The 25,746-nt window shown below is 37.7% G+C and overlaps 1 protein-coding gene across 1 annotated transcript in view; it reads left to right on the top strand.

Moving 5' to 3' along the window:
• Positions 1-1,068: 1,068 nt before the first annotated feature.
• Positions 1,069-25,746, top strand: part of LOC128643766 (U3 small nucleolar RNA-associated protein 14 homolog A-like) — a 60,241-nt gene continuing 35,563 nt past the window's right edge. The window contains 9 exon segments of the mRNA XM_053696583.1: positions 1,069-1,326; positions 3,816-3,935; positions 4,390-4,484; positions 8,022-8,082; positions 8,084-8,146; positions 8,238-8,315; positions 8,482-8,863; positions 10,377-10,807; positions 20,189-20,382. Coding sequence (XP_053552558.1) covers positions 1,168-1,326; positions 3,816-3,935; positions 4,390-4,484; positions 8,022-8,082; positions 8,084-8,146; positions 8,238-8,315; positions 8,482-8,863; positions 10,377-10,807; positions 20,189-20,382 — 1,583 coding nt within the window. The 5' untranslated portion in view covers positions 1,069-1,167.

The following is a 25,746-nucleotide window of genomic DNA, read 5'->3' as shown; positions in this document are numbered from 1 at the left end:
TGTGTGTGTACAGTAAATGAGTAAGAGGGAAATTGAAGCTAAACACAAACACCGCAGAAATGTAAAAATAGCCTTGGTCCTTAAGGGAAAGAAATTGAAAAATGGCCTTGTCCTTAAGGGGTTAATGTTGAAAACAATTTCCTGAAGAAAAAATGAAGAGGCGCCTAATGGTGCAATATTATTGCGTGTAAGGATTCACAAAAAATCGATACGTAGGGTACAAAGGTGGTGCACAAACTGTGCAGTATAGGCAGGCTGAGAATTCTGAGTTGCTCGGACTGACTCGCGCTCCACGCCAAAGATTCAGAAACACCGCACATGTCCACCACTGACGTCATGATTTGCGTCACTTGATTTCCAGTCAAGTGTAAAGTGGAAAGCCTCTTGCTGGGTAATTGTACCTCGATCTTATATGACCTTGCTCTTACTTGATGTATCAAAGGCCAAATAATCCCAAAAGTGAAAACGGTGCAGAGCAAGGTCATGTAATTAAAGATTTATTTAAAAGGTTAAAAACATATGGAAATCAAGTGATGCAAATTGTGACGTCAGCGGTGGGCGTCTACTGTGTTCCTGAATCTTTGGCGTGGAGCGCGAGTCAGCCGAGCCTATACTGCACAGTTTGTGCACCACCTTTGTGAGTACCCTACGTATCGATTTTTTGTGAATCCTTACACTCAATGATATAGCACCTTTAGACGCCTCTTCATTTTTGTCTTCCAGGACATTACTTTCATTATTCCATTCTATCGGAGAGTGCAACCTGTTACCGTGGATTATGAACATCCAATCTTATGATGTTTAATTACCCTGACTTTGAGTGGATATTGTGTGCTTATTTATATAAAATTAGGCCATTTATATTGGCCTAATTTTTAACCACTATAGATTATATCTGTGTGCGCACCTCTGTCACGATATTGTATATCTATATTGTGAGCTTTTTTTGTTTATTTCTTAATGTTGCATTTTTAAAGAATATTTTTAACTTTTTTTTTTTTTTTTTTCCTTTTTGATTTTTTTTTTTAATTTTACATTTTCCTTTCATTTAACATTGTTTTCATTCAATACTATTTTTAACATTTTAAAGTGCTCTTTCTTACATCTGACTTTTTTTTTTTTTAAAGCTTAGTTTCCCTCATATGCATTAATCTGAAGCATTTACATATGTGGTGTTTTTCAGGCATTGGAGAGAAGATAAGTCTTTCTGATCTCATTGATCCAATACAGAAAGCCAGCTCACTTGCCCATGTAAAGAGACAACTGAACAAAGTCAATCAGACAAAGAGTGAAGAACTACCTCTTAGCAAAGAAGAGACTCAGAGAGTAAGTGGGTTACATTTGGATAATAATATCATTTCCAGAGAAAATTATTTGTACCAGTGAAAACTTAATAATCAATGAAGACATATAATGTAAAAAGAACACACTACTATTAGAACAACTTAATTTGTAAACAAATTCAATTTTCTTGCCATTCTTCCCCTGTATCTAGAGCTACAAGGGACCCCCGATTTAAGCATTTTTTTTTTTAAAAGGAAATCCTTCCTATATTACACATTTTAAACCCTGCTTAATAGGTCATAATAGTAAAAATTTTATGGTTTAATTAATTAGAGCACTGTACATTTTAAAGACGATTGACCCTACACTACTGCGTGTGTAACGCAATGTGCGACTAGCGCTGCTGACTGGATGATGTGGTGGTTTCCGCTCAGGGCCAGCAGTGCTTTGCGGGTACTGTGCAGCACTAATACTGTGTATTTAACCCACACACACTAGTGTAGGGTCAATAGTCTTAAAATCACATGCTCTAACAAATTAGAGCATATTATTTTTTTACTATTATGGCTTTTAAGTAGCTGTGCTCTTATGCCACTCCAGATTAATAACCAGCCAATGTTTAGGGGATACGTTATTATACCTCTCCTAAATTGCCAGATAAGGATAAGACCAGTGAACCAATCACCTGCATTTTATAGGCATATGGGACCCTTCATTTGATGAAGCAGAGTTTCTCATTCTAAGGTGTGTAAGGGTTAGCTGTGGTCTCCCCACATACAATGAGAAGGGCCTCTGCCCCTGAAGACCCCTGTATTGTGCTGCGTTGTCATCCACAGTATGGTGATTATTACCCATACAGAAGGGAGCCTGGTGATCAACTTTTAAAAATGGGGTTTCCGCATCACTCCTAGGAAAACAGTCCCTCCAGGACAACAACATTCTGCTGTTCCCATTTTATAAGTGATGGGGATGATAAGACTTCATTGTTTTACATTCAAGGAAATAAAGACAACAGAAATAGTTTTTTTTGTTTCCACTAATGATTGCTATACAGTACTCTGTAGGTCATGGGTTTGACACATACTAAGGGAGCTATCATGTAATAGCATATTTGTCAGAATACCATAAGCCAGCCTGTTGATTATGTTTTTTAATTACAGATACAAAGAGTTGGTAGCTTATGAAAGACCTCTGAGGAAGTATCCACGTGGGACATATTGTGGAGCAGAACCGTAAAGCAAAACAGCAGGTTGTTTCCTATTAATGAAGAGGAGCAGAAACCTGCTTCCATTTGAAGAGGTGGTAACAGGATGGAACTAGTAAGCGACTCTTTATGTCTCTGCAATAATCGTTGTCAGCCCTACTTTGTGTGTGGTATGTTTTTAACTCATAAATTTCCCCATACATATTTTACAATGTAAAAAAATAGGGATTATACATTATTTATTTTTCCCCCAGTTTCCTGTAATTCAATCTCTCAAAAAAATGTGCTTTCTGCATCCCCCAAATTAATTTTAATTAGGACAAACAAACACGTAAATTACAAGATGACAAATTTTGTTTTTCTGCTATAGTAAAAAACATATCAGCCAAGTCTAAAAGTTGTGTTTTTTGTTTTTTTTAGTAAAAAAAGACATCTTGTTTGTGTGATTGTTTTTAAATGGCCAACCTCCACCCATCACTTGCCTTATTTAGAGTAGCTTGACTCTGCAAACAACAAGGATACAATGGATCATGCTGTTAATGAAAGTTAACTACAATGTCCCTTTAAAGGACACAAGACATCATGGGTGTGTTGATCTTTAAAGGGACATTAAACCCCAAAAATGTATTTCATGATTCTGGTAGATAAGACAATTTTAAACATTTCAATTTACTTCTATGATCTAAGTTGCTTAATTCTTTAGATATCCTTTGTTGAGAATAGCAATGTACATGGGTGAGCCAATCACACGAGGCATCTCTGTGCAGCCACCAATCAGCAGCTACTGAGCCTATCTAGATATGCTTTTCAGCAAAGTATCTCAAGAGAATGAAGTAAATTAGATAATAGAAGTAAATTAGAAAGTTGTTTAATATTGCATGCTCTTTCTAAATTGTGAAAGAAAGAAATTGGGTTTCATGTCCCTTTAAAGAAGCACTAAAGGCAAAAAATGATTTTGTGATTCAGGTAGAGCTCACAATTGTAAACCAACTTTCAATACACTTACTTGATCAAAATGTGCATAATCTTTTTTATATGCACACTTTTAGGCACCAGTCCCTACTGAGCATTTTCAAGGGTTCACATTAAATACGTATGTGCATTTTGTGATTGGCTGATGGCTGTCACATGATGCTGGGAGGAAGGAAAATTGTACTAAGAAGAACATCCACTACTCATTTGAAATTCAGACTGTTTTTTTCATTGTCTTATTATTATGCATTTGTTCAACATGCAATTCTGCTGTGTTTAATGGTTCGTTAACACGCTAAATGCCCCATGTAAACCATTTAATGTTCAACAGATTTGTATATGTATTCTCTGCTAGGCACGCACACCTCTTGAGCTGGAAGTATTTAATATCCTTCATAAGAACAAACAACCAATAACCAACCCATTACTGACTCCTGTGGAAGAGGCAGCTTTGAAAGCCATGAGTGTAGAAGAGGTGAGTGCTTAGTACCCCCAAAAAGCAAATGCTGCAAATTAATAGCATAGGCAGTTTGCAGCATTTTGAAACCTGTCTTACAGATTTTGCTTTTTGGCCTTCCTTGGAACTGTGGGACAAAGTAGAGTTTTATACACAGAAGCAAGACTTGTTTAATGTACCTGTTACTATTTTTTTTGTCACACTCTCTATAATACTAAATGTATATACTTCTTAATTAACAGTATTAATTGTTATTATGTTAATGGATTACTTTGGTGTTTTATTTAAAAAAAAGTGTGCTATGTTTCTGTAAGGGTTTTCATATTGCTAGTATTCTAGTTATTGTTAAATTCATTGCCCTGTGGCCCTCTAATATTACGTGGTTATTACTGTTTGTTGGGATATAGCAAGCTAAGTCTGTATATTTTACTGTGGTGTCAGAGTTCTGTTAAAGATTTCTTGTTTCGCTTAGGCAAAGCTTCGTCGAGCAGAGCTGCAGAAAGCAAGAGTCCTGCAGTCTTTTTATGAGTCGAAAGCAAGACGTGAAAAGAAAATTAAAAGCAAAAAGTAAGCAGAGTTCTTTTTGTTTTTTGCAGTATATACTAATGTTATCAGTGTAAAATGATCCTATTTTAAATTATACTTGTATCCTTTCAATGAACTAAAAAGGAATCATTTACTAAGCTAGAGAGATAAGCCACTCACCTTACTTCTGTACGCTGTGTAGTTAAAGGGACACTAAAATGTCATTTTCCATGAAAAGTTTAAGGGTAAAATTTTTTTTAGGATTTAGACAGAACATGCAATTTTAAACAACTTATTAATTTTACTTCTATTATCAAATTTTCTTTGTTCCTATGGAACCTTTTGTTTAAAAGCATGGATGTAAGATCAGTAGCATGTACGTGCCTGGGGAACTATATGATAGCAGTTTTGCAAGAGCACTAAATGGCAGCACTGTTTTCTGCCATGTGTTGCTCCAGACACCTACCTAGGTATCTCTTTAACAAAGAATACCATAGGAATTAAGCAAATTTGATAATAGGCATAGATTGGAAACTTTAAAAAAAAAATATTTATGGGTTTTCATATCCCTTTAATTATCCATAGTGCAAAAAATGTAATGTACGCTTATTATTGCCTTGTTTTTCTGTAAGGTTGTAGTTTTTCACTGACCCTAGAGAAGCATGTATTCCATGAATACAGGACCCTGAACATCCTACCTGAGACCTTCACGTGGTCATTGGCCTATCACCAGTTGGCCAAATGCTGTAACTAACTATAATGCTTTTATTCTAGCTTTGTGCTTGCAAGAAAGTGCCAGACTATGTGTTGTTCTTTTATTTTGTTTTGTAATTTACCCTATGGACTTTGCACCCAGGCTTGTTTGGGGTTAACTGCCTGAGTCCCCTAAAAGCTGTGCGGCTGTCTGAGTGAACACCCATGGCTGTGCGTTTTGTAGGGTCGTATGAGGTGCACCCATTCTGGTTTGATATTGCAGTCCATTTTCATGTTTTATATGCTTTGTGTATGTGTATATCCTCTCTTCACACGTCGGCAATAACTAATCCGGCTTCCTCCAATCAAGGCATGGCCTCAGGCAATGACTCCCCTGGGGGGAAAGCCGTGATTGGAGGAAGCTGGATTAGTCATTGCTGACGTGGGAAGAGAGGATCTCCGGGTGGGGGAAGCTGCTCTGGCTGTGAAAAAAACAAAGGTAAGGTTTTTTTTTTGTTTTTTTTTTTAAACAGAACGGCTGCTTTGTAAACTTTGATGAATGAAAGTGCTCCTGTTTTAATAGTATTTTTAAAAACCGGGCTTTCATTCATCAAAGTTTTACCTTCACTTTAAAGGATAGCACTCACAAGTCTTAAACATCCATCTTTTTATTGTTAATATATTAAAAATAGGTCACATAGTCAATGTTTAGGCTAAAAGATAAGCACTTGTCAATATCAGATACCTGGTAAAGACTTTCCTAAAGTGTTTGCTTTTACGTTTTAAAAAAAATAAAATAATAATAATAAAAAATAAATATATATATTTTGTGGTCTAGTATACAGAATCTAATAAAATGCCTGCATTTGGTAGGCTAGTACAATGTAAAGTGTACATTTTGGGATATAAGTTAAATATTTTTTTGATAGGTCATTGAGCTCATTGCCCAGACTACAACATGATGTTAAATTTGGTAAAGCAATTTGTGCATGATTATTTTTTTTTTTTTTTTTTTTTTTTTTTTTAATGTTTTGTCCCTACCTGTCCACAGGAAGCGAACCCAGAAGCATGAATTCTACCTAAATTCTCCCTACACTTATCCTGATTTACAAAACTTTTCTAATACTGTAATGATATTTTTTATTCCAGAGAATTACTACAAAATTAGGCTTTCTCCTATATTTAAAGGGACAGTCCACACCAAAAATGTTATTGTTTTCAAAGATAGTTAATTCCTTTTACTTACCATCTATATGGCACACATTAAAAAATAAACAGTACGTGTTTTTTAACTATTCACAGCCAGACAGTGATATAAGAGGTGGACTGCGGGGGCGTCCCCCATAATTCCACTACTGACATTTCTTGTGGCAGAGACGGCTCCTGTTTGCATTTCCCAACCAGCATGGTTAACAGGGTGGCTCATTTTGATTTTGGGGCTCCACATCAGGATGTTCACATCTGTTTCTCCTGCAACGGAAGCGTTTTTTACACTGTGAGAGCAATAATTTAGGTACCAGACAACAAGCTGCTTTAAAGCTCACATGGCTTTTATGTGCTACATAGTCCTAGTCCCCTTGTGATCTTGCATTTTTGTCAAAAGAAGGCAACAATCTGGGTGATTATCTTTTTTTTTGTTTTGTTTGTTTTCCTGTTGCTTCAACTCCATGGGTCATTTTGTATGCTAGCTCTGGTGCCTGGTCATCTGTAGCATTCAAAATGCCCATTTCACTGGTTAAAGGCCAGTGTGGCTGAAAGTTTATAAGGACTCACAACTACACACTGCATCCATTTATCAATATACAAGTGAACACATTTCCAAGTACACCTGTCCACACGTAATAGTAGAGTAATGATTCAGATAGATCATGCCATCTTTAGAGAAAAAAAAAAAAAGAATATGCAGATATCCTATAATACTGGGAGTTACCTGGTGATTGCTAGCTCCCAGTAGTGCATTGCTGCTCTGGTGTCTACTTTAACTATGTGTTTAATCCCTTTGCCGGGGTTAAGCACATCGTTATATACAAGTAACAGTGCAATAATAAAATGCTCTAATACATTTGATTGTTTTTCTTTTTTTTTCACTTGTATATTCATTTAAGACTGATGCTTGTTAATGATTAACTGCAGGCACACTCATGTGACCCTGCACAAAAGGAGCTCCAAAACTTCAATTTGTAAAAAGGGCAATATCTGCGAAGCGCAATAAAATGGGGACAAGTAAAACGATTAGGGCTGCAACAACTAATCGGTAAGTTTAATCATAAAAATAGTTGTCAACAAATCTCATTATCAATTAGGTGGTCAGCGATTAGTTGGTCAGTTGCACAGCACCAGCTGCTTTAATCTGATGATCTACTGCAACTAAGATTGTGCAAAAAAATTGAATGTATTTATTTTTTTAATCTTTTTTTCTATCCGATTAATCAGACAAAAATCATCCGATTAATCGGATAGAAAAAAAAAAAAAAAAAAAAAAATGTTTGTACAATACCATGTGCAGGAGTTCATCGGATTGAAGCAGCTGGTGCTGTGCAATTAACCAACTAATCGCTGACCACCTAATTGATAATGCGATTCTTTGACAACTATTTTTATGATCAATCTTACCGATTAGTTGTTGCAGCCCTAAAAACGATAAATAAAAATGGCTCTTTTTCCTATCTAACACACATGCAAAAACAGTTAAATTACTGGAATCATAGGCAAAATAAAGAAAGTAAGTCTATTACATTTGTTTTTTTTTATTTTACTGCATATAGTTAAATATGTTTTTGAGAATTATTATTTTAATTTTAATGTCCCTTTCACTTGACTTGTCCACAGCATTATGTATACAGTGTGAAATAACTGTTAATCTTAGATTACTTTCTGTTTTTATAGGTACCACAGACTACTTAAAAAAAGCAAACAAAAAGCAGCTCTGAAGGCATTTGAAGAATTGAAAAAAAACAAATCCAGAAGCTGCTCTAGAGGAATTACAGAAACTGGAGAGATCCCGTATGGAGGTGACTGTGACTATACAATCAGACACCCATTTGTACTGACTCAACATTGGGCTTTTCTTCTGAAAATCAATCACATTTCTTTGTTTAACAGGAGAGAATGACCCTAAAGCATCAGAACAAAGGCAAATGGGCGAAGTCCAAAGCCATAATGGCAAAATACGATGAAAGTGTAAGTGGAAGATTCTCCAGTGGGGGAAAAAAAATCTTTTCACAAAATAATTACAACCTATGTAATTTTAATAATAATTGTTAATTTTGGAATTTGGGTGGATAATATGTCCAGCACTTAGAATGGATTAACATAATTCACTAATATCTTTTTTCTCCTCTTCTAGGCACGCAAAGCAATGCAAGAGCAACTAGAGCAGAACAAGGAGCTTACTAGAAAGATTGAGATTGTGTCCAGCAGTGAAGACAACGAAGATGCAGAAGATGAAATAATTCCTGCCTTTGTTAATGATGCCCAAATGAATCTTGAAGGTCCAAACCCATGGATGACTGGAAAGCTGAGCAGTGAAGCAAAGGATTCTGGGAACGAAGCCGCTGTTACAGACACACAACCTTCTCAGTTAATCACAGATAATCCTGATGAGCAAGATGTGAAAATTGATTCTGAGGAGGATCTATCAGAAGAAGAAGAAGAGGTTTTGCTTCAAGAGTTTGAGGAAAAAAGAAGACTGAGAAAAGCAGAAGAAGTAGAAGACTCCAATAAACCAAGTGAGTAGTGGTCAACAAATGTTATACAAAGTAAGCTGTAGTGTCCAAAAATCTCATACTTTGAGAATTTCTAACCAGTCGCGTAGTAAAACAATTAAACAAAAAACGGCAATTAAATATAAAGTACAAATAATAATGCAATGCTCACTTTGTATGTAATCTAGTAAAATAATGTGCTTGTAATCTTTTTATATAATTCTAATAATTCTATAACTTTAAAGGGACACTGAACCCACAAATTTTGTTTTTTAATTCAGAAAGAGCATGCAATTTTAAGAAACTTTCTAATTTACTCCTATTAATTTTTCTTTGTTCTCTTGCTATCTTTATTTGAAAAAGAAGGCATCTATGCTTTTTTTGGGTTCAGTACCCTGGACAGCATTTTTTTTATTGGTGGATGAGTTTATCCACCAATCAGCAAGGACAACCCAGGTTATTCACCAAAAATGGGCCGGCATCTAAACTTACATTCTTGCATTTTAAATAAAGATTCCAAGAGAATGAAGAAAATTTGATAATAGGAGTAAATTAGAAAGTTGCTTAAAATTTCATGCTCAATCTGAATCATCAAAAGAAATTTTTGGGTACAGTGTCCCTTTAATATATAATCTCTATAGCGTTTGTGGGGGTTTGTCCCTATCATCCAATGAGAATGAATACTGTGGTACCCTATATGGATTTTCTGCTACTTTTAGTTTAAATTATAAACTGCTTTTGCTTAAAGGGACAGTCAAGTCAAAATTTAACTTAAATGATTCAGATAGGGCATGCAAGTTTAAACAATTTTCCAGTTCACTTAAATTAGCTTTCTTCTCTTGGTATTTTTTGTTTAAAACTAAACCTAGGTAGTCTAATATGCAAATTTCTGGGCCATGAAGGCCGCCGCTTATCTCTGTGCATTTTTACAGTTTTTCACAAACACTGCTAGTTCATGTGTGCCATATAGGTAACATTGTGCTCACTCCTGGGGAGTTATTGGAGTCAGCACTGATTGGCTAAAATACATGTCTGTTAAAAGCACTGAGATAAGGGGGCAGTCTGCAAAGGCTTAGATACAAGGTAATCTGAGGTGAAAACTGTATTAATATAATCGTGTTGGTAATGCGAAATGGGTAATAAAGGGGTTATTTATCTTTTTAAACTATAAACATTTTCAAGTAGACTGGCCATTTTAACTTTTGTTTGCTACTCTTTTGTAAGTTTTTACGTTTTACTATTTTTGCTTAGCGTCTTCCCTTTAATAATAACTTAAACTCTAATTTGTTTTTACATTCCTTGTATTGTGACCAAACCATTTAAACTCAGCTGTGCAACTTGAAATGCTGACTTGTTCAGTGGTAGTTTCCATTTGGGACCTTCAGTTTTCTAGAGCAGTACTTTTACCTATGTTTATACTTCTTGGTGAGGAATAAACGCACATATTTTCAGGGTCGATTTTACTATAATTGTTCTTCTAAGGTAGTCATTCTAATATAAAGGTGTAAACATATTTTATTGATATGTCTGCTTTTAGTGACTTCGGAAAAGCTCTGTGATGCAGAGGCCGATATTGGAGAGGATCAGGTATCTCAGTTCAACCACCTTTTCCAGAGACTTTTAGAACAGAATAAAGAAACCAAAAGCACAGCTAGCCCACAGAGGGGAGATGATGAATCGTCTGAATCTGAAAACGAAGAAGGGGAAGAAGATCCGTTGCTAACTGAGCGTCTGGAAAGGAAACAGACTCTTGAAGAAGTCAGTGCTCTTGGAGGAGAAGAATGGGAAGATGAACCCATTCAACAGAAGGTGCAATCCTGTAAAAAGAAGGCACCAAAAGAAGCAACACAACCTAACAAGTCAGAGCAGGCTGGGAAACCAAAGCTTATTGACAACAGTGAGGTTCTTCCTGTAAAAGCTCAGAGGATCAAAATACCTTTGCTTCCCACCACTGTGGAGGAAGAGGAGGTAAGAAAATATATAGAGAGAATTAGTTTGAAATTAACAGCTTATAAAAATAGTTACCTAATTTCTCAATAATAATGAAATAAACAATTCCAAAAAATATCTATTTAAAAACAAATAAAATGTAAATTTCCCATAAACTTTGTATGTACTAATATGGTTTCACCAGTAAAATCAGCAAATTAAAACTACAATTTCATACAGTTTGGAAATGTCTTACTTTGGCTGGGTTCTCGTCTGTGCTCCATCTAATGCCACGTTACAGTTCACTAGCATTGGCCATTAAATTAGGCCTCATCTTGAGTTTTGTGTACAGTTCTGGAGGCCATATTTCCAGAAGGATATAAATGAACTGGATGCTGCTTAAAGGGGGATATAAAACTGCAACGTCGTCTAAAAAAATAGAACAAAGGCTTGATGACTTGAAGAGAGTGCACTGTTAATTTGTCTCCCCTTTAATGTGTTTGCAATTATCCATTTTACCTGCTGAGTGTATTACATTATTTACAAATAGCTCCTTTTTCTTTGATTTTGGCATTTGAAAAAGCTGCTTTATCTTGTGGTATCCCCACCTATACTGAAAATGTCAATACTTAAAGGGACGGTCTACTCCACAATTTTTAATGTTTAAAAAGATAGATAATCCCTTTATTACCCATTCCCCAGTTTTGCATAACCAACACCTTTATATTATTACACTTTTTACCTCTGTGATTATCTTGTATCCAAGCTTTTGCAGACGGCCCCCTTATTTCAGTTCTTTTGACAGACATGCATTTTAGCCAATCAGTGCTGACTCATAAATAACACCACAGGAGTGAGCACAATGTTATCTAATATTGCACACACAAACTAGTGCTGTCTAGCTGTAAAACACTTTCAAAATGCACTGAGAAACTAGCATATGAGCCAACCTAGGTTTAGCTTTTATCAAAGAATACCAAGAGAACGAAGCAAATTTGAGGATAAAAGTAAAATGTAAAGTTATTTAAAATTGCATTCCCTTATCTGAATCATGAAAGTTTAATTTTAACTAGACTTCCCTTTTAAACATTGGCTATAAAAAAGCTATGTAAACATAGCCAGCAGAAGAAATTACTCTCGAAGTGGGTGTTCTCGAAGTGGGTGATAAGTAATAATGTTAATTTTCAAATGTTAATCTTTCAAGTGTTGTGCTTTGTTACACAGACAGATGTAAGATAAGGAAACATTTTGAGTGTAAAGAAATTAAATAAGGAGATCTAATGTCCCTGCTAGCTCAGCCAATTTTTATGGTTTGTGGTGTCAAAGAACAAAAACTATTTCATATACAAAAATAAACCGAAAGGGAGCCATTTCTCATACATTTTATACTGTGTTTCTGGTATAACAAGTGATTGGAAGTACATCAAGGGGAAACCAATTTTACAGTACACTGTCTCTTTTAAATATATATATATATATATATATATATATATATATATATATATATATATATATATATATATATATATATATATATATATATATATATATATATATATATATATATATGTGTGTGTATATATATATATATATATATATATATATATATATATATATATATATATATATGTGTGTGTGTTTAGGTTTGAGAATGGGGAGAGGTGATATGAAACCTTTAAGTTTATTAATGGTCTTAATAAAACTGAAGCTGAACATATTTTTCACAGAAAAAGAAATGTCAGAACGAGGGGTCACAATCTTATGTTGAAGGCTAGTATGTTTAGGATTAATGGGTGGTTGAGTCAAGGAATGAACTTCCATTAGAGGTAGTAAAGACAAGCACTATGGAGACTTTAAGAATGCCTGGGATTAGCTTAATGGGACAGTCAACACTAAAATTGTTATTGTTTAAAAAAAATAAAAATAAAATAGATAACGCCTTTACTACCCATTCCCCAGCTTTGCACAACCAACATTTATCTTAATTTACTTTATAACATTTAAACCTCTAAATTTCTGCCTGTTTCTAAGCCACTACAGACAGCCTCTTATAACATGCTTTTTTATTAGCTTTTCACAACAGGAGACTGCTAGTTCACGTGGCTCATATAGATAACATTGTGCTCACGCCCGTGGAGTTATTTAAGAGTTGGCACAACACAGTATTAAATGCAAGTCAACAGATAATAAATAAAAAGTATTTCTTTTTCAAGATACAATGAGTCCACGGATTTCATCCTTGTGGGATTACGCCTCCTGGTCAGCAGGAGGAGGCAAAGAGCACCACAGCAGAGCTGTATAAATAGCTCCTCCCTTCCCTCCCAACCCAGTCATTCTCTTTGCCTGTGTTAGTGATAGGAAGAGGCAAAGTGAGGTGTTAGTTTTAGATTCTTCAATCAAGTGTTTATTATTTTTAAAGTAGTGCCACAGTGTGCTACTTTGTTCCAGGGTGTAGCCTAGACCAGATCAGTCTCTTCAGTAAAAAGAGAAGCATTTGGTGGCTTTAAAGCAATGGGAACTTGTGGGACATAATTCTCACTGCGCCTCCCATACTGTGATGCTGCCCTTTCTGTGATGGCCTAAGCTGCATTTAACTCAGGCTTCATCTTTTGCAGGACTACAGCCTCAATGGACCTCTGAACCCTGTTGAGGCTGTCCTGCTGTCAGACAGCATATGAGGTAAGTGCAGCCTTTATTTCTCTGCTAAAGTTCCTCAGGGACTTCTTTACCTCAGAAAGGTTTTTCTGCACTTATGTACATCTAGGGGACTCGGGGGCTCTGTCAGTAAAGAGCTTTTCTCCCTGACAGCTTTAACAGACTGGGCCGCATTTCTGGGGGACTATGTCTCATTTCACAGTAGGGGACTCCTCACATGGCGTCTTATTTCAGTAATGGGGCATATTTTAAGCTCACTACGTGACAAACGTGTCTAGCATTGGTCATTAACTTGTCGACCATGGCTACTGGCTATCCTTTCCAGGGGGCTTAATGAGGAACAATCTGTGTGTGTGTGTGGTTTTTCCCTCCCGGCGCTTTCTGGGTTAATCTGTCATGGCGACCGGGAGATGGTAGTTTACGCCCATGATGGGCGGGGTTTTCGCAAGATAGACATATCATACTAGACAGTAACATCGATGTGTATTATGACCGATTAGGCTGTTCTTAGGCAGCAGGCTGCTCAGATTTTATTTGCACGCTCCCGGTGCCTTTACAATAACTAGGGCGACAGGGAGATAGTTGACAAAACGCCCACGAGGGGCGGCGTTCATAAAGGCGCCAAAGTAAAGGGCGCCGAGGTCTCTTCTTCCTCCTGATTGATAATTGAGCCATATAGTAGGGAGTGGAGGACTTTTATTTGCGCAAGTAAAATCGGCGCACAAAATATAGCAGTGTTCCTTTTTGAGATCTGTTATTTCTCTTCCGGCATGTGCGACATATGGCTGGTGACAAGAAACAGTATCGCACATTTTATATAAACACTCCTGTTTTTGTTGTGGACTTAGGTCATGTTGTTATAACATGACGCTCTACGTGTACATTTTCTTATATAGAATGTCAGTAGTTGCTCTGTTACTTGGGTGCTGCAGTATTTCCCTTTTGCAAACAAGAAGATAAATTCTTTCAGTTTTATTTTTAAAGGGACAGTAGTATATATATATATATAATAACGTTCTCTTCCTGTTAAGAGACAGTAACATTTTTCCTTGATGCCTTTCTGCTGTTGAATGTATTGTACTTATAAGTGCACACATACAGTATGTTTTCTGGCTCCCATGCGGTGCTCTGCGGTTCCTTGCAATAATGGTTAGCTAAACTACCTTGCAAGCACAAGGTTAAATATGGAATTGTGGACACATGACATGGTTGATTTATGTACATCACAATGGCTATTTAAAAAAAAAAAAAAAAAGCCAAATTAATTTTAGCTGTTTGCCTGTTAGTTCATCTTTTGTGACTAAGGATGAATCAATCACACACAGGAATTGGGTTATTTTTCAAAGAAACAGTATAGTTCCTATGTGAAAACTTTGTTAAAGATTTATTTTTTCTTGTTGAACTACTCTCTCTACGGCGCTGGCAGTTTGGGAGTATGTTAAAATGACCACAAAATTCTCCTAACAATTGTATGACCACATGCAGTGCCCTGCGTTTCCCTTCCCACTACACTAGGGGTTATGATGCATTTTATTTTTTTGCATATGATAAAAGCATATTCGAGGCACTGCTATTCTGAAAGGTTTCTCCACGTTCCTGAGAATCTCAGTTTCAGATGGAATTGGTACCTTAGGCATTCCCTATATTTACAAGATAGACGTATCGGCTAAGAGGCTGGACGTCCTTCCTTAGACCCAGCATTGGTAGCATAATGGCTAGCTGATCTACCTTGCAGAAAGTTTGTGGTTTGAATCCAACTACTGCTCCTTGAATATGCACTCAAACGATGTTTAGGGTCACTACGAGAACTTCTATACCCTTATAAGATAGTCCTTTGGACACTCACCATGGCAACCTACTGTGTATTTTGCTACCGTCACGTTTTGGTTTGATACGTTGTCTAAGGCTATTAGTCAGTAGATTTTCTGGATCAAATCCAAGACTGGATACAGTTTTCAATTGACTAATTCCTTTCTTTCAATTTCTTCCTTCCAGTTCTCTAGCGGGGAGCATAGGTGGCTCTGTTCCAGTTCTGGGAACCTTTTGGTTGGAGCCTTGTTTTACGGATACGTGTTCTAAGACTAGGATTTTGGTGAACACATACCCTGCTGTTGAATCATAGACGGCATGGGGGACATGCCCCTGTCCGGGATGGATCTTGTAGGGGTTGATTTTCCGTTTTCGCTCATGTTTAGTTTTGAACTCAAATGTTTTCCTCTCAGGGGCAGTTTCTGCTTTCATAATTGTCTGAGGCTAAGACATAGGGAGGGAAGTTCTTACACTGCGTAGGAAGTCCTCTCAGACCTGGGAGTGGTTGACCCAGTCCTAATTCTGGTATTGGGTATAGGGTTACCAGTTGGATTGTTGTTCCTAACCAATGGGAATTTTTCTGACCATTTTGTAAGGCCTTGGTCTTTGAAGGTCGGCTTATATCACCTGTGAAAGGGTCAAGTACTCTCATGGTGACGTTCATGAGACTCGTCTCAAGTTCTGGGGTTTACCTTTTTTTGGGTAAACACTTCCTGTTCGTGTTTCCTTTCGGGCTTGCCTTGGTCCCAAGTTTTTTCGGAGACTCGGGGATCGCTGTTAGCGGTGCTTCAGTTACGGGGCTTGGCAATGGCGCCCTATCTGGCTAATGTCACTAGTTCAGGGGTCATCTTTACAGCAAGCAAGTTTTGCACGAACGTGGTGTTCTACCTCTCGTGAGCTCACGGGTGGAGGAAGGTGTTCCTTGGTCCAAAGCACAAGGGTTGCTCTCTTGGGAATCATGCTGAATTCCATGTCACTGAGGATTTTTCTGACCGAGGTCAGGAACTCAGGGTAATTCTGGTCTAGTCCCTCAGTCCACCTCTCGGCCTTCTGTGACCCAGTGTGTAGAGGTATTCGGACTGGTGGCGTTGACAATGGACATTAACCGGACAGTTGGCTCAGCATGTTAAGGCACTATGGCTGAGCTCTGTAACAACCTGAGGCTTCATTCCCCGGTGAGGTCCACTCAACCTTTTATCCTTATATATATCACTAATCTGTGCAGCGTCTTGTGTCACTTAAATTTTCATTGGTTAGTTCCATTCAGTCCTATGCAGTTTAGCATACTTGGACAATGTAAAGTAGCTTATGTAAACTTGTCTTCTCAGGTCCCCTTATCTCAGGGTATGTGATTTTGCAGTGTGTGGACTCATGTGGAGTCTGTTCTTTTTATAGACTTCATGCTACTGTAAGCGAGCTTAGAGGCTCTTCTGGTCTGGCCCCAGTTTGTTTCGGCCCAGTTTCTTTCTCGCTATCTGTCAGTGTTCCTTATCCCTGGGGTGGATTTTTGGGAAGCGGATTTTCTGAATGGCCAGAATTTCATCCGGGTGAGTGGGAACTCCATACGGGAGTTTTCTCCATCCTGATTTTCTTCTGGGGTCGGACAGAGTTGGATCTCATGGCATCTTGTCAGACTGCCTGGCTTTTGGGATGCAGGTCTCGGTTCGGGTCCACCGGTCCGAGCTGATAACTGCCCTGGCAGCTCTTTAGTCCTTCGGTCTAGCATGTCTATTTCCCCCATTTGTGCTTCTTTGCTGGGTCAAATTAGAGGAGTCATCAGTGCTTCTCCTCGCTTCTGCGTGGTTTCGCAGGATTTGGTATTCCGATCTGGTGAATGTGTCTCTACATTCTTGGATACTACTGTTGCGGAGGGAACTCTGGCTATTTGCTTGGAGATTGGACGCTTGATCCTGTTCATTTGGTCATAGTTACCTTAATTCAGGCGTGTAAGCCTGTCATTTGAATGATTTTCCATAAGATGGGGCATTTTCTGGTGTGAATCCAGGGTTCCTCAGGGAGGAAAGACAGGATTCCCAGGATTTTGTTTTTCCTTAAAGGCTTTTTTTCAGAGAGTTCCCTATAGGGTCAGATCTCTGTTTTTTCTACTTTGGTACAACAGTGTTTGGCAGCTGTCCCAGATGTTCATTCTTTTTGTCAGGCTATGGTTAGAGTCCGGCCTGTGTTTTCTCCAATTGCACCTCCGTGGAGTTTGAATTTGAATTACCTATGCATTCCATTGATATTAAGTTTATCTTGGAAAGCTTTATTTTTTGTTTTTTCTTCTGCTCAAAGAAGTGTTTGCGTTTTCGGCATTATCATATAAATTTGCCTTGCCTTATTTTTCTTTGGCTAAGGTCTTGTTATGACCTATACTTGGTTTTGTTCCTAAGGTTATTTCTGTGGAGGAAATTAATTAGGAAACTGTTGTTCCTTTCTTGTGTCCCAATCCTTCTTCTGAGAAGGAGTGTCTATTGCATACTTTGGACGTGGTCCGTGCTTTGAAGTTCTACTTATGGGCGACTAAGGATTTTCGCCATTCATTTAAATTGTTTGTTGTTTTTTCCGGAACTCGTAGGGGTCAGATAGCTACAGCTACCTCTCTTTCTTTTTGGCAGAAGAGTATCATCCGCTTTGCATATGAGACTGCTGAACAGCAGCCTCCTGAATGGATTGCAGCTTTTTCCGTTAGGGCTGTGCCTTCCTCATGGACATTCAAAAATGATGCTTCTGTTGCACAGATTTGCAAGGCTGCGACTTGGTCGTCTCTTTACATTTTTTCCATATTTTACAACTTTGATACTTTTGCCTCAACTGAGGCTGTTTTTGAGAATATAGTTTTTCAAGCTGCGGTGCCTTTTGTTTAGGTTCCCTATCTTGTCCCTCCCGTTTCATCCGTGTACTATAGCTTTGGTATTGTATCCCACAAGTAAGGATGAAATCCGTGGACTCATCGTATCTTGAAAAAGAAAAGCAAATTTATGCTTGCCTGATAAATGTATTTCTTTTTTGATACGATGAGTCCACGGCCCACCCTGTTTGATGAGACAGGTTATTATATTTTTTGTTAAACTTCAGACCCCTCTGCACCTTGGCTTTTCCTTTCTCTTCCTAACTTTGGTCGAATGACTGGGTTGGGAGGGAAGGGAGGAGCTATTTATACAGCTCTGCTGTGGTGCTCTTTTCCTCCTCCTGCTGACCAGGAGGCGTAATCCCACAAGTAAGAATGAAATCCGTGGACTCATCGCATCGAAAAAGAAATACATTTATCAGGTAAGCATAAATTTACTTTTTTTATTTTTAAGGGAGATATACTAATACAAACCCAAGCAAAGTTATGATGGGTATATTGCACCCTATTAAGGGGATAGTGTGCAGATCCTTTAAGTTGATATGTTTAGACTACAAATAAGGAAGAGAATGTACGAACTCAATTAGTTACTACATACAAGACAGGGATTTCAGCACACTGTTTTTAATTATTAGACAAAGGATGTGTCGTCACACCATAAACATATAGGTGGTGACTGCAGTGCCTATCTAATCAAGAATATACATCATGAGGTCAAATCTCTAAATACAATGTAGACAAATGAACCATAGCTAAATAGTATAGACATCACAAGATACAGGTGTTCAGATTACCTAAAAAAGAAGATAGAAATTAGCAAAAAGGTGAAAGCTAAATAAAGCAACACCTTCACTAGAGGGTGGCTTCGCAGCCTAAGCGAAAAATGGCCACCTTAGTGATCCTTGAGGATCTATGCTTAACATAAAAACTCCTTCAAGCTCTCACCATATCCTAAGTATAAACATATGAAATACAATGTTGATCAATGCATACATAATAACGAAGTAGCAACACCTCCACCAGAGGGTAGCTTCGCTACGCAGGCGAATAAAATAGGCTACCTTGGTGATCCTTGAGGATCTATGCTGTTGTGGACATATAGTTATATGTGCTATTATACATGTGTTTAGACAATGGTAAGCGTGCCATGATGAGGGGTGTGTACAACACCTGTTTCAGAGGACACCACTATAAATCAATAGTCCACATCTTCATGAAATATAATATAATGCAGACATCGGATCTATGTACACCCCCAATTAAATCGGGCGCTACCAGTAAGGGTTTGGTTCAGTTTAGATTAATACAGTTGCATATTTCATAATCCGCAACAAACATGTCCATAATAAGTGAGGACAAAACAGTCCAGCATCATGTGAACAAAGAACAGTTCATATAACAAACTGGATTCCTCTGTGAAAAGGTGTATATGATAGTTACCACCTTCACTGCAGCCTTGCTCTGAAAACGTATTTTCCATAGAGGAGATATCCATAGTATTTCCGGTTAGCATTGAAAGTATTCATCCTCAATGGCAAACTTCCAATAGTTCGCTTAAGTGACGAGCAACTGCAGATTTCAAAACACACAGTTGAAAGCTGAAAACCAACCGAAACGTTTTGCCCTGAGGAAGCCCCAATGATGCTGTATTCACGTGGGGGGTAAAACACGTGTCGGCAGTGACGTATCCAGAGCGGTTGGCCCTGATACTTACCTAATTGGTTGGTTTCCAGCTTTCAACAGCGTGTTTTGCAATCTGCAGTTGCTCGTCACTTAAGCAAACTATTGGAAGTTTGACAGTCTGCAGAGGCTTAGATACAAGGTAATGACAGAGGTAAAAAGTGCATTAATATAACCATGTTGGTTGTGCAAAACTGGCGAATGGGTAATAAAGGAATTATCTATCTTTTAAAACAATAAAAATTCTAGTATAGAATGTCCCTTTAAGGATCCTATCCTACGTACTAATGAAGCTTACATTTTATTGGAAATTTGGGCAGACTTTGATGGCCTATGGTTTTTATCTTTTGTCAAATTCTATTTTTTAATGAGAAGTGCTGCTCATGTTGTAGATTTTGGTATTTATTTCTTGTTGTTCCCTAATGCAGGAGGAGGACGGTGATGTTGATCAGAAGATGATTATTCACGAAGCATTTGCTGGAGATGATGTCATCAGGGACTTCCTGACAGAGAAGCGTAGTGCTGAAGATGCTGGGAAACCGAAGGACATCAATCTAGTGCTGCCTGGTTGGGGAGAGTGGGGTGGAACTAATCTTAAAGTCAGCAAGAAGAAACGTAGAAAGTAAGTAGTGCAGAAATAGATCCTAAGTGGTTCAGTTTTATCATATTGCTTTGTGGATTGGTATATAATATGGAGATTGCTTTTTATGCAAAAAGCTGCCTACTTAGTGCTAAAACCTTTTAGACACCAACCATTAAAGGGATATGAAACACAAAAATTTTATTTTGTGATTCCGACAGTTACTATTTTTAAAGTTTCCAATTTACTTCAATTATTACATTTTGCTTTGTTCCCATGCTGATCTTTGTTGAAGAGATACGTAGATAAGTATCTGAAGCAGTACATGATAGATAATAGTGCTGCTATCTAGTGCTCTTGCAAATCTGCTGACATACAGGGAGTGCAGAATTATTAGGCAAGTTGTATTTTTGAGGATTAATTTTATTATTGAACAACAACCATGTTCTCAATGAACCCAAAAAACTAATTAATATCAAAGCTGAATAGTTTTGGAAGTAGTTTTTAGTTTGTTTTTAGTTATAGCTATTTTAGGGGGATATCTGTGTGTGCAGGTGACTATTACTGTGCATAATTATTAGGCAACTTAACAAAAAACAAATATATACCCATTTCAATTATTTATTTTTACCAGTGAAACCAATATAACATCTCAACATTCACAAATATACATTTCTGACATTCAAAAACAAAACAAAAACAAATCAGTGACCAATATAGCTACCTTTCTTTGCAAGGACACTCAAAAGCCTGCCATCCATCGATTCTGTCAGTGTTTTGATCTGTTCACCATCAACATTGCGTGCAGCAGCAACCACAGCCTCCCAGATACTGTTCAGAGAGGTGTACTGTTTTCCCTCCTTGTAAATCTCACATTTGATGATGGACCACAGGTTCTCAATGGGGTTCAGATCAGGTGAACAAGGAGGCCATGTCATTAGATTTTCTTCTTTTATACCCTTTCTTGCCAGCCACGCTGTGGAGTACTTGGACGCGTGTGATGGAGCATTGTCCTGCATGAAAATCATGTTTTTCTTGAAGGATGCAGACTTCTTCCTGTACCACTGCTTGAAGAAGGTGTCTTCCAGAAACTGGCAGTAGGACTGGGAGTTGAGCTTGACTCCATCCTCAACCCGAAAAGGCCCCACAAGCTCATCTTTGATGATACCAGCCCAAACCAGTACTCCACCTCCACCTTGCTGGCGTCTGAGTCGGACTGGAGCTCTCTGCCCTTTACCAATCCAGCCACGGGCCCATCCATCTGGCCCATCAAGACTCACTCTCATTTCATCAGTCCATAAAACCTTAGAAAAATCAGTCTTGAGATATTTCTTGGCCCAGTCTTGACGTTTCAGCTTGTGTGTCTTGTTCAGTGGTGGTCGTCTTTCAGCCTTTCTTACCTTGGCCATGTCTCTGAGTATTGCACACCTTGTGATTTTGGGCACTCCAGTGATGTTGCAGCTCTGAAATATGGCCAAACTGGGGGCATCTTGGCAGCTGCACGCTTGACTTTTCTCAGTTCATGGGCAGTTATTTTGCGCCTTGGTTTTTCCACACGCTTCTTGCGACCCTGTTGACTATTTTGAATGAAACGCTTGATTGTTCGATGATCACGCTTCAGAAGCTTTGCAATTTTAAGAGTGCTGCATCCCTCTGCAAGATATCTCACTATTTTTGACTTTTCTGAGCCTGTCAAGTCCTTCTTTTGACCCATTTTGCCAAAGGAAAGGAAGTTGCCTAATAATTATGCACACCTGATATAGGGTGTTGATGTCATTAGACCACACCCCTTCTCATTACAGAGATGCACATCACCTAATATGCTTAATTGGTAGTAGGCTTTCGCGCCTATACAGCTTGGAGTAAGACAACATGCATAAAGAGGATGATGTGGTCAAAATACTCATTTGCCTAATAATTCTGCACTCCCTGTATAGTGCTCCTGAGGTGCATGTTCCTGAGGTTACTTCCCTGCTTTGCAACAAAGACAATTTGATAATAGAAGTATATTTGATAGTTGTTTAAAGTCTCATGCTCTATCTGAATCACAGAATACAAATTTGGGGTTTCATGAACCTTTAAGTTAAATATAAAGTTAATTGGTTTATGGTTATCTGTTAAAGCCAATTAGGGAAAGAAATATGCAGCAGGGAAAACCTTTAAAAGTCAGCAGAGTGCATTTACAGGTCTGAGAATAGGAAAAAAATCATTATTTTCATAGCTAAATTACGCGAAAAGGTGGCAAAATAATTCTTCAAAGTAGATTACAAAGTTGTTTTACTATGCATAACTAAATATTATATTTATATCTGCCTGCTCAGATAGCTGGCAGTGGTGTGTAATGCACAAGGCACAGATATATTCGTATGCCACTGAAAACCACTATTAACTTTTACTGGAAGCATTTCTGCTAATGGAAGTATATTACAAAATTCTTTCTATTTAAATACACCCATGCAGATTTCAATTTTGATTTTCTGTCCCTTTTAAGAATGTAGTCTACTAAGTGGCCAGTATATGTTTCTCAGTAATTCTATAGTAGCTTCAAATCATACCTAATTCATGCCATGTTTTCCTCATAATCTGTGAAGCAACTGTGGGAGCAAGTTATGGTTTATATATATATATACTTTATTGTAAATTAGTGTTTTTACTCCTTTTTCATGTAATCTTATAATTTATAGCCTTTGTTGTGCAAGATTTATGATTATTTATCATATAAACTATTATTTATGAATAAAATTGGTTCAGAGTTTTATGAGGTTTTGTTAGTTTTATATTTTAGACCCTAAAGTGGCCTTATCTATGAATGTTTTCTTATATTGAGAAGCAGAGATTTTATAAGAATGTTTGTTTTTTATGACATGGGGCATTTACATAGGTACATTTTTCACAGATCATCTTAGGTATCTTGCTCATTGGCTGATGACAGGTGAAAATTGTCCACCTTAAAGTAATGCAATTTACATGGATATGTTCCATATCGATCAAGTTTACCATCAAAGTCGAACACTTTCATTCATGTTTTTTTATTTCAAAATAAGTTTTATTATAGCTAATCTCTATGATTTTCTCCCAGCACCAATCTTCTTCTGCTCCTTTTCTTTTTTTTGTGACGTTTCTTCGTCCAGCCAATTGATTTTCTGGCCTTTAGGTGGCCAACTCCCTACACAGAACGCCCCTTTTATCCATTGCGTATGCGCTTCTTTTTTCTCCTGATCCCTGACTCCGTGCACGTTCATTGTTATCATTTATTTGTGTTCATGGATATCTCATGCGCAGTTGTAACCTAAGGGAATCGCAGATTACGTCAATCATTCACCAGACTGAAGATCATTCCCTGGGCCACAATAATAGCGCTGTGGTGCCTATAAATAACAATTCTATGTGCCCATTCATATTGTTTAATATTTTAATTGTGCACATATTGGGGAAAAAAAATCTACTTACAATTATTTAATTGCTCATTAAGTAAAGATGGATCACGATAGCGAAGTTTTGCGCTACACTGCTCTCCGCTCCAGCTGTAAACAATGAATCTCATGATTCATAGTTTATATAGGAGCATATAGCTGAGAATTGCGCATGCAGACCACTGCCCATCTCAAGAGCATGCCTGAATGCCTACCTAGAGAGTGGGTGGGAGAGTCACAGATTCTCTAAACATGGAAACTAAAAGGGGTGGAGGAAGGAGTGGTAAAGAGCTGTAACTAATATACAAATTTAAAATATTCAGGGTTGTATTTTAAAAAAAATAAAAATAAACATAGCAAATATATATATATATATATATATATATATATATATATATATATATATATATATATATATATATATATATATATATATATATATATATATATATAATCTATCTATCTCACTTTCTCTCTATAGAGACAAGGCTGCACACAGTGAAAACAGTGCTTTATTACAAAAAGACACAGGAGCAGAAGTGGGAGGTCCATTCCCCACTCAAGAGCTGAAAAATAATCACACAGATAAAATCACACACATGTATGGCCCAGAAATTACACTGGAGCTACACAAAGAAATTGCCTAACAACAAATACCCCCACATGCTAACGAGTAAAAGAATCGTACAAAGCCCCATGTCCAGCCCTTTGTGGGAGGGGTTAAACGCGTTATGTTGGTACTCTGATGGCGTGGTTGCTACGTCCAGCACAGCTGAGAGCTGCTCGAGTGTGGTGGCGGGGAAATTTTAATTTTGTCAAGTGAAGACGCCGCTGTACCTACCGTTTGGAGTCCCATTTATAGAAGGCGTGTTGGAAGCACCTAGTAATTGGACTTTACAAAAGAGGTCAGTGAACGGCTTTTCTAGTCTTGCAATCCCCATAGCCTTGCAAACTTAACATCTCTAATGGATCCTGGTTTCTTTGAGCCATAAGTGGGAGCTCTACCAACTGCAATATCTATTTGGAGTTTGTTATTGCCTGAACTTAACACGTGTACTTCAGGAGTTAACTGCTGTACCGGTGCGTGTCACCTGACGCTTGAGTGCCCGGGCGGTATGATAGCCACAGTTTTCACTGAACTCTCTAGTACACAGTTTTGAACTGGACACTGTCATTAGTAACGCTGGATACACCGGTGTTACTGTTTTAAGGCCGGCCGGTTCTTTTACTTGCTAGCATGTGGGGGTATTTGTTGTTAGGCAATTTCTTTGTAGCTCTCGTGTCTTTGCTGGACCATACATGTGTGTGATTTTATCTGTGTGTTTATTTTTTAGCTGTTGAGTGGGGAATGGACCTCCACTTCTGATCCTGTGTCTTTTTGTAATAAAGCACTTGGGACTGCTGGCACCTATGTAAGCGCATTAGTATTAACCAAGTGCACCATTTTTATCTGTTTTTTGTGTATATATGTATATATGTTTAACCCCTTAAGGACAAGGCAATTTTCAGTTTCTTTCCCTTAAGGACCAGGGCTATTTTTAAATTTCTGCAGTGTTTGTGTTTAGCTGTAAATGCGATCAAATAAAAAAAATCGTTCACTTTTTCACAAACTTTAGGTTTCTCACTGACATTATTTACAAACAGTTTGTGCAATCATGGCACAAATGGTTATAAATGCTTCTCTGGGATCCCCTTTGTTTAGAAATAGCAGATATTTATGGCGGTAGCATTACTTTTTGGTAATTAGAAGGCCGCTAAATGCCGCTGTGCATCACATTTGTATTAGGCCCAGCAGTGAAGGGGTTAATTAGGGAGCTTGTATGATTAATTTTAGCTTTAGGGTAGTGTAGTAGACAAGCCAAAGTATTGATCTAGGCCCATTTTGATATATTTCATGCCACCATTTCACCGCCAAATGCGATCAAATAAAAAAATTGTTTAACTTTTTCATTAACTTTGGGTTTCTCACTGAAATTATTTACAGCTTGTGCAA

The sequence above is a fragment of the Bombina bombina genome, unplaced genomic scaffold, assembly GCF_027579735.1.
Source record: "Bombina bombina isolate aBomBom1 unplaced genomic scaffold, aBomBom1.pri scaffold_1270, whole genome shotgun sequence".
NCBI lineage: Eukaryota > Metazoa > Chordata > Amphibia > Anura > Bombinatoridae > Bombina > Bombina bombina.
This window is presented reverse-complemented; position numbering and strand designations above follow the sequence as displayed.